Here is a 9,951-nt window from a genome sequence, read left to right as displayed (position 1 = left end):
GCAGAAGAGCCCAGGGGGAAGCATGAAGGGAGAATTGGGCTGGAGCAGGGGCGGGAAGCCAAGTGCTCCATGGAGCTCTGCTTGCTCATAAAAGCTATCAGGTCTTGGGGTCGGCACCGTGGCTCACTTGGTTAATCCTCCGCCTGCAGCTCCAGCATCCCATGTGGGCACTGGTTCTAGTCCTGGTTGCTCCTCTTCCATTCCAGCTCTCTGCTGTAGCCCGGGAAGGCAGTGGAGGATGGCCCAAGTGCTTGGGTCCTGCACCCACATGGGAGACCAGGAAGAAGCACCTGGCTCCTGGCTTTGGACTGGCGCAGCGCCGGCTGTAGTGGCCATTTGGGGGGTGAACCAATGGTGGGAAGGCCCTTCTCTCTGTCTCTCACTGCCTATAACTCTACCTGTCAAATAAATAAATAAATAAGCAAGCTATGGGGTCTGGAATTTCTCTCCTCACCGCGTTGTTTGGTTATTAGTATCATCCTGTCCCAAACCCAGGTGTGCTTGGGCAGTTTGAGAAATTTCATCTCGTTTTGGAAGATGTAAAAGTTTTCATACACTTCCTCCCAATGAAAAGGTCACCTTGGACAGCAAGGACACCCTTTGAAGTTGCAACTTCCCGGAACCCCTGCTCCTCCCTCCATCATGCGTATTCCTCCACTGAAGGAAGATGGCAAATGGTGTGGATTTGCTCTAGAGCTTGCTTTTTGAGAACCTCACGAGGCCCCTTTGAGATAACTGGCAAGGCTAGGGGGGTGTTGTGAAATCCAACTTGAGAGTGAACGCCTGGGGGATCGGCAAGAAGTCACAGCCAGGCCCCGAGCCAAGTGAGGCCGAGTGACAGCATGACTGGGGCTGCGGGAGGGGGCGGGAGTGACCTCCTGCTCACCGCCCCCGCCACGGGCATCTCTACAGATCCACGCACCTGCGTGGGCGCGGCGCACAGCCTCTGCTCATGAGTGAGCTGCCGGGTCCCCAGGAGATGAGGCTGGGTCTTGTTCCTCAGGGTTAATTTTAGGTTCTTACTCCCCTCCTCCAACCTTTCTAGCTCCCAACCCCCGGCTCAGCCTCCCAGAGGGATTGCTTAGCCTGCGACCATACAATGCTCTTTTGAAAGACAGGGCTGGGGCATGGCCCTGGAGGATTTTCCCATGATGATTCCCCTCCATTGTTTCAGGGGAGGAAGCGGACAGCTCAGGGACCAAGCCCCGATAGGCCTGAACCGGGCAGGGGCTTGTGGTGCAGCCTCGCCGCCCCACACCCAAATTGAGAGGAAACAGTTTAGACGTGGGGAGACCTCGGGCTGCCAGAGCTCAGCTTCAGAAGTCTGATGAGACAAGGGATAGCGGAAGGTGGCTCAGGGTGTCTCCAGATGAGGCAGCCCTCTGATGGGGCTGGGTGACACTTCCCAGGCGTCCCCTGTCATTCCACACACCCAAGATGCCACTTCTCAGTTCAATATCTTCTTGCTTTAAAAAAAAAAAAAAAAAAAAAAGATTTATGGAGCCGGTGCTGTGGCGAAGCGGGTAAACCTGCCGCCTGCAGTGCTGGCATCCCATATGGGTGCCAGTTCGAGTCCTGGCTGCTCCATTTTGATCCAGCTCTCTGCTATGGCCTGGGAAAGCAGTGGAAGATGGCCCAAGTCCTTGGGCCCCTGGCACCCATGGGAGACTGGGAAGAAGCTTCTGGCTCCTGGCTTCAGATTAGTGTAGCTCTGGCCATTGCGGCCATCTGGGGAGTGAACCAGTGGATGGAAGACCTCTCTCTCTCTCTCTCTCTCTCTCTCCCCTCCTCTCTCTGTGTAACTCTGACTTTCAAATAATTAAATAAGTCTTTTAAAAAAATAGCCACATGAACTTCATTTACTCCAAAAAATTTTTACTATCTTAAAAAAAGATTGATATTATTTATGTATTTATCTGGAAGAAAGCCTGACAGAGAGAGAGAGAGAGAGAGAGAGAGAGAGAGCGAGCGCATGCATTTCCCTCCACTGCTTCACTCCCCAAATGCCCACAACAGCCAGGGCTGGGCCAGGCCAAAGCAGGAGCTGGGAACTCCATCCGGGTCTCCCACATGGGTACAGGGGCCCAAGCACTTGGCCATCCTCCACCTCTTTCCCAGGCACATTAGCAGGGAGCTGGATTGGAAGTGGAGCAGCGGGGGCTTGAACCAGAGCTCCAATATGGGATGCCAGTGTCGCAAGCGGCAGCTTAACCTATACGCCACGACACGGTCCCAGTGCCTTCTGGTTTTTGAGTGTTCATGAATAAAACCTTCCAGGAAGCAGAGTGAACCTTATATTAGAATATGGGGTGCCATGCAACACCATCATGTGCTTATTATCAAATTCCCAATGTTAATAAGGCTGTGCGTGCTCTTGCCCAATATTCAGAGAATTCTGAATACTGGCATAGATGAATGAGGCAGCTTTTCTTCAGTGGGAGAAATGCATAGGAGAGTGAGGGCCCTATCTAAAAGGTAAATCTGGATTCATACTGTTACCGGTGAATGGCAGGCTTCTGGTCTTCCCGCAAGAAAGAATTCAGGCGTGAGACAGAGTAGTGGAAAGTAAAATAACAAAGTTTATTAGGGCAGGGACATCCATCCATAAGAACGGATGGGCACCTCTCCAGACAGAACCTGAGAGAGAGAGCCCAGTCACTTGGACGGGAGTGGGGGAGAGCGAGGTTACATGGTTGAGTGGAGAGATTACACCTGGGCAGGCCAGGTGGGCGGCTCAGCAGAGAGGCAGAGGGCTGAGCGCGCAGTCCGGTTGAGGTGAGGTGAGGGGTGTTTTAAGGAGATGGGTCTTTGTGTTCACACATCTCCTCCTGAAACAAAGGATTTTATGGCTGTAAATATTAAGAAGCTCCTGTTTGAGTTTTCCCCTGAAGGTATCAGACAGGAGGAAGCCTAGCTGGGGCCATCCTGAGTTTAGAGGAAGGATGAGCAGGACCCCCTAGAGAATTAGGATCCGGAGAAGGGTATTTGAATGCAGATACTGGGCTGCATCTGGGAGATTGTGGAAGATTGTCAGGTAGAAGGGGTGGGGACCACCACCTGGCAGGTTATCAGGTAGAAGGGGACAGGGCATGATGCAAGCACTGGGCTGCCCCTGAACATTGTCAGGATGACTTTGAGATGCAGATGCATATGCTGGACATAGATGTCTTTTCTTTAGACCTTTGTCACACACACACAAGCTCATATCTGACTTCCTACCTAACAATGCCAAGTACCAGGAACCAGCCACGTGGAAGAGCATCTAGGCCAGGAAGCATGGGGCAGCACAGGCCGCAATGGCAAAAGGCCAAAAAGAAGGAAAAAGGGCTGGGCACATCATGTCCAGGGCTTTTAATCCACTTCCAAAGGGGAGTGGTTAACTAACCTGATTAGCCGGTGGGCACACAGGCGTGGTCAGGTAGGAGCGTGAGGTCACACACGGGCCTGGTGAAGGCGTGGTCTTCCAGCTCACAAACCTAATCAATTTTATCCTGTATGCCCGCCTACATCAAACCTTCCACAGTCGGGGGTGGGGAAGATCTGAGGATAGTTGGGGGTGATGATGGGCAAGCCTCGATCTCAAACCCATTTACTAATTTAAAAATTATTTATTTATTTAACTTCTTTGAAAGGCAGAAAGAGAGAGAGAGAGAGCGCTCCCATTTGCTGATGCACTTCCCAAGTGGCACAGCTCTGACCATGCTGAAGCCAGGAGCCTGGAGCTCCATCTGCCCCCCACCCCCACCACCATGTGGAAGGCAGGTAGTGGAGCAAGGACAAAAAGCCCCAGAGCGGTGTTGACCTCTCACCTACATGACAGAAGCAGCCCCTGTTGCTCTGCCCTGCTGATACAGCCCCACCCTGCCCCAACCAGCCCTGTGTTGCCTGGACCGCTGGACACAGCACTATCCGAAAAGTCCAGCCATCGGCTTGAGCTCTCCCCACTCCTCCCAAGTCCCCTCCCCCAGCTTAGCAGCTCCGCTGGAGCCCAGCCTCAGCCTCAGCCCAAACCCCTCCCAGCTCACACTGTGATCTCGCAGGACCTTTAGAAGGAGCCCAAGCTCTCCCTCCATCTCCGCAGCCCACTTATCTCAGACCCCCAGGCCCCTTCCCTCCACTCTGTACTACAGAAAGTGCTGGTCTGTGAGGGAGGGGCTCCCCCTCTCTGCCCTGAGCTCACCTGGGAGTGAGCCCCTCCCAGGCTTTATTCTTCTCAAAACACCTGGTCTGGCTCTGGCTTCAAACCCTGTCTCTTCTTTCCTGACAGCAGGGACTCAGCTACTTGGTGCTAACACCTGCTGCTTCCTAGGACGCACATTAGCGGTAAGTGAGAATCAGAGGTGGAGCCAGGCCTCCGATAGGGCACACAAGGTATTCCAAGCAGCGGCCTAACTGCTGAGCCAGGTGCTCCTGCCACTCATCCACTGTTAATGTCTTTGTGACAGAAGAAGTTTAGGAGAAGGGACAGTGAGACCACAGAGGTGTGCTGAAGTGGCAGAGCAGAGAACGCCAAGGTGTGCCGTGCAGCAGGGTGCAAAATGCCCAATGAAATGCACACAGGACAGCCATGAAAAAGACTTGGGGCCGGTGCCGCGGCTCAATAGGCTAATCCTCCACCTAGCGGTGCCGGCACACCGGGTTCTAGTCCCAGTCGGGGCGCCGGATTCTGTCCCGGTTGCCCCTCTTCCAGGCCAGCTCTCTGCTGTGGCCCGGGAGTGCAGTGGAGGATGGCCCAGGTGCTTGGGCCCTGCACCCGCATGGGAGACCAGGATAAGTACCTGGCTCCTGGCTTCACACCAGCAGCGGCGGCCATTGGAGGGTGAACCAATGGCAAAAGGAAGACCTTTCTGTCTCTCTCTCACTATCTACTCTGCCTGTCAAAAAAAAAAAAAAAAAAAAGAAAGAAAGAAAAAGACTCAGACAGACGATGATGTCCTCGGCAGCTGGAAAGGAAAATAAAAATTTTTAAAGAAGATTGGAGGGCGTGGCGCTGTGGTGTAGTAGGTTAAGCCTCTGCCTGCAGCACTGGCATCCCATATGGGCGCCGGTTCAATTCCTGGCTGCTCCTCTTCTGATCCAGCTTGGGATGGCCCAAGTGCTTGGGCCCCTGCACCCACGTGGGAGACCCGGAAGAAGCTCCTGGCTCCTGGCTTCAGATAGGATTGGCCCAGCTCCAGCCTTTGCGGCCATTTGGAGAGTGAACCAGTAGATGGAAGATTCCTCTCTGTGTCTCTCCCACCCTCTGTCTGTAACTCTGCCTCTCGAATAAATAAATAAATCTCAAAATAAACAAACACAAAAAACTAAGCACACTGAAGTAGAAAGGTTAAGTGAAATAAGAGGGAACTTCGAAAGGCTCACAGAAAAACGCAACTGCAACGTTATTCTGGGTGCAAAACAATTTCCGCATCCACACATAATTTTCCCCTGATGTATATTTTCCACGAACTTTTTGGAGACTCTCGTAGAAGAGAAGAAAGGGGGCAGATTTCGCTGGAATGAGGGCGAGGGCACACTGGCTGGCTGCCATTGCTAACTTTAATTTTTTTTTTTTCTTGATTGCTCTCTTAAAACACCGTGAAGGAGAGCTACTGCTTACGGTGGATCTTGTCGCCTTCCGCTTCTCCCAGCGTCTCCGCGGGGCCTCTGTAGAAGCAGGTGCAGAGCCCCGCAAGCCTGCGGCGAAGGTAGGGAAGGTGGGCGCCGCGGGGTCAGTGGGGGCTGGCCGTGGCAGGGGCGGGCCAATCACCGCAAGGCAGTCTGGGCGACCCTTCCCACCCTACAGGTTCCCTCCGGAGACTCCCGGCCACTGCCCCTTTAAGCGTTGCCGCTCCTCCCTCGCAGCGGTGGCACCGAGGGAGTGGGGGGTGTGGTGGGGGGGATGGGGAGGGGGAGGCTGTGCGTTCCCGTCGTCGTCCCCGGTCGACCAGGGAAGATGGCCCGGGCTGGGGGAGTCGCTCCCGCGCCCCGCCGCCTCCTCCCCTGAGCCTAGCGGGAGAGAGAGACCTCCTCCCCTTTCCCCTCCCGCCGCACGGATGGCTCCGTGGCCTCACGGGAACAGCTCTGCGGCCCCGTGGCCTGACACCCCCACCCTGGCACCCAATACCGCTAACACGAGTGGGCTGCCGGGGGTGCCGTGGGCGGCGGCGCTGGCCGGGGCGCTGCTGGCGCTGGCCACGGTGGGAGGCAACCTGCTGGTAATCGTGGCCATCGCCTGCACGCCGAGACTGCAGACCATGACCAACGTGTTCGTGACTTCGCTGGCTGCAGCCGACCTGGTGGTGGGACTCCTGGTAGTGCCGCCGGGGGCCACCTTGGCGCTGACCGGCCACTGGCCCCTGGGCGCCACTGGCTGCGAGCTGTGGACTTCAGTGGATGTGCTGTGCGTGACGGCCAGCATCGAGACCCTGTGCGCCCTGGCCGTGGACCGCTACGTGGCCGTGACCAACCCACTGCGTTACGGCGCGCTGGTCACCAAGCGCCGCGCCCGGGCGGCCGTGCTCCTGGTGTGGCTCGTGTCCGCCGCGGTGTCCTTTGCGCCCATCATGAGCCAGTGGTGGCGCGTAGGGGCGGACGCCGAGGCTCAGCGCTGTCACTCCAACCCGCGCTGCTGCGCCTTCGCCTCCAACTTGCCCTACGCGCTGCTCTCCTCCTCCGTGTCTTTTTACCTTCCGCTCCTGGTGATGCTCTTCGTCTACGCGCGGGTCTTCGTCGTGGCCACACGCCAGCTGCGCCTGCTGCGCGGGGAGCTGGGCCGCTTCCCGCTGGAGGAGCCGTCGCCCGCGCTCTCGCGCGCCCAGGCGCTCGCCGCCGCGGGGCCGTGCGCTGCGCCCGCCTGCAGTCGGAGGCCCGCGCGCCTGCTGCCTCTCCGGGAGCACCGCGCCCTGCTCACGCTGGGGCTCATTATGGGCACCTTCACCCTCTGCTGGTTGCCTTTCTTTCTGGCGAACGTGCTGCGCGCCCTCGGTGGCCCCTCGCTGGTTCCCAGCCCGGCCCTGCTCGCCCTCAACTGGCTGGGCTATGCCAACTCTGCCTTCAACCCGCTCATCTACTGCCGCAGCCCGGACTTTCGCCGCGCCTTCCGCCGTCTTCTGTGCGGCTGCCGGGGCACCGAGCCCCGCGCCGCCGCCTCCCGGGCGCCCGAGCCCTCGCGCGCCCGTGCGGCCGGGACCAGCCCCGCCGAGTCCAGGCCGCGCCCGCCGCTCCACAGGTGGGTCACCCTGGGCGGAGGAACTCGCAGCTCGAGAGTCAGAAACTCTGGAGTCTCCCTTGGGTGTGGGGTTTCGCAGGAGAAGCGGGGAGTTGGGGAGGGTCTCCCCGTTCAGAGCCCCTTCCTCCCGGCGGATCCAGCCCCTGGGGTTGAAGCAAAGGAGGGCGGTCGGGGTGCGCCTCACCCTGAACCCCAAGGTGCGCCCCCAGGACGCGCTGCCATGCCAAGCCCGTGATGCCGCTCTGGTTTGGGCTTTCTCTCCCAGTTCCTCTGCCGTCTGCATTGGACCTTTATAGGGAAGACCTGAGCCCCTCCCCGCCCGGTGAGGAGGGCTCAGCGGTGCTTTCTCTCCAAGGTTTGGTGGCTACGAAGGTGACACGACGCACTTGCGGTGTGAAAGCTGAGCCCAGCCGGCGGGGAGGAACGGTGAGTGCGGGTTTGAGCCCCGTGGGGCCCAGCTCCCTCGCCCCACGCTGGGTTGGAGTTTGGGGTGGGGGTTTTGCGGCTGCTTGAGCTTTTTGTGTCGTGTTAAACACGCGTTCAGGGTCCCTGTCCCCGCTCCCTGTCTGTTCACCTCAAGACGCGTGCTCTCCTCGCTGTAGGGCTTCCTGGGGGAGTCATAGGACGCAAAGCCCGAGCCAGCTACATGGATCCAGAGCCGTGGACAGCCTGGATCCCCTGTATGGAAGGAGCCGTGGAGGCCCCAGGCTATGCGGCTCTGCACTCCAGATCTTCAGGCCTGGGACGGGGACCAGCTGGGATCCTTCCCTGGTGGGTTCACCGCCCCCCCAGGAACCGCACCCCTGAACTTCACTACTACCTCGACAGCTGGGTGCCAGGCCTCCTGTCTCTCAGCAGGGCACCCTGCACCTCGGTTGCTTGGGTGCTGGGTGCTAAGGGCCCCAGGGCCCCGGCCTCTGCTGCCCCAACTGTGGAGACCCACCCCTGATCTCCCGGCTCTGGGGCCCAGCCTGAGAGCAGGAGGCCAAAGCTGGGTTTGGGTTTTTTGGTCCCTGAGCAGCAGGTGCTCTCGGCTGAGACACAGCACGGCTCTGATCTACCTCACAGCGGTCTCAGAAGGATTTCTGCAGGGTGTTGGGGGAGGGGCCTCCGGGGGGTTCACAGGGAGATGAACCTTGATAAGAGACCCCTTCACTTCCTTTGAAAAATCGAATCAATAAAAGTTACTGAGTGCTGCTGGGACTGCGCCCTCTTTTCTGACCATTTGTTTTCCTTCCATAAGCCATTTATTCCCTTGCCTTCTCCACAGAGCTGTCTTCTGACAGGGGCAGTAAATCCAGGCTAGTCCTTGCCCCCTCTTCCTAATTCCCATCAAACAAACAAAATGAACAGTCTGCCTGGGTGACGGGGAGTGAGCGTGCGCCTGCCTCCCTTGCCAAGACGTGCTACACACGGCACTGGAGCAGGGTGCCCACGGGACCATGGGCCCTGCCGAGCCCTGGGCCATCTCTCCCCTGCCATACGCCAGTGGCGCATCCACAAGGACGCACAGCACCATACACGTGTGTGTCTGGATGCCTGGAGCCATGTTTGCACTTTCACAAACCTTATCAGGCAAGTGTCCTTTAGAGAGAAAATTTCCGTAGAAATCAGTAGCTCGTTTTTATGGGCTTTTATTTAAGCCCCATGAACACAGGCCGCTGTCCCCGCAAGTTGACAGGATGCCCGGTAAATCATGCAATGTCCAGCGTGCGTGTGTACATTTTGCACTGGCTGCAATCAGGGCCCTGCCATTATAAAACGTCCATCTGGCCTCAGGATAAGCCCAGTGGATTTCCACATATGGGTGTTCCCTGGGAACGGGACCTGGGCTGTGCCGCTCCCTTTCTTCTGGAAGCCCTGGTTTTTATGTCTTAGGGTGTTTGCATACCAGAAATGACTCTCCTTTTCAACGCGAGATCTCTGGTATCTGAGGCGTGGATGGTTTCTTGGCCAGGACGCAACTTCTGAGCCGTGGTTCTTGGTGGAGAAGGAAGTCTTGCTTTAACCTGGGGATAAGTAAGGGGGCCTCCTCGCCCTGTTTTTGGATATTTTCCCGGCATCACTCAGGAGAGTTGTCGGGTCCGTGCTAGGCAGAGGAGAAGTGGCTTTGGTGGTTTGTAGAGTGGCCCTTGTATATTGTCCAGGGCCACTCCTGTGCCAGCTGTCAGCTCCTCTGCAGTGTTTAGACTTGTTCTGGGGCTGTGGATTCTGCCTGCAGATTGTCACTGACAGTCTGACAGCGGGGGAGGCAGCCCCTCTGGTCATCTCTCCAGCAGCTCCGGCCAGGTGTCAAGCTGTGGGAGATTTACGTCCGTGGCGGGCGGGGAGCGGGCTGCTGTTGCTAGCACTTGAACCTTGGAAGACAAACAGCCAGGAACGAGAGAGGTGAAGACTTGCAGGCCAAGGAGAACCAAGAGGATGGGGAGCTTCCCGAGGGGTGGGGGTGGGGTGGGAGCTGTGCCTGGCAGGGAGATGGGGGTGGGGCTGGAGCAGAGGCAGTGGAGAGGGCAGGGGTTGGGGTGGGGGTGAGTGGGTTGCCAGAGGTAGCCCGCCCTCTGGACTGGGCAGAGGTAGGATGGGGGCAGGCTGGCAGCAGCCGTCTCCAGCACTTTCCCCCACAGGGAATGGGGTGGGGGGCAGGTGTGCCAGATCATCCCTGGACTGTCACTCCAGGCGGGCTTCATTTCAAAGTAGCAGCTTCTTGCCTCTCTGTGTGTTTTCATGGGGTGCCCCGTGGT

General features: G+C 57.7%; 1 protein-coding gene across 1 annotated transcript; it reads left to right on the top strand.

The window, feature by feature from the left end:
* The first annotated feature begins 5,812 nt into the window (after nt 1–5,812).
* On the top strand, nt 5,813–9,622 carry ADRB3 (adrenoceptor beta 3). Its single transcript, XM_051832367.2, is given in 4 exon segments — nt 5,813–7,120; nt 7,122–7,210; nt 7,566–7,636; nt 7,813–9,622. Coding segments are annotated over 4 exon segments (1,266 nt in total). The 5' UTR covers nt 5,813–6,035; the 3' UTR covers nt 7,834–9,622.
* Nucleotides 9,623–9,951: the final 329 nt, after the last annotated feature.

This window comes from Oryctolagus cuniculus, chromosome 2 (assembly GCF_964237555.1).
Source record: "Oryctolagus cuniculus chromosome 2, mOryCun1.1, whole genome shotgun sequence".
In the NCBI taxonomy this organism is placed as follows: Eukaryota; Metazoa; Chordata; class Mammalia; order Lagomorpha; family Leporidae; genus Oryctolagus; species Oryctolagus cuniculus.
Note: the sequence above shows the minus strand (reverse complement) of the source record. Positions and strands in the feature narration are given on the sequence as shown.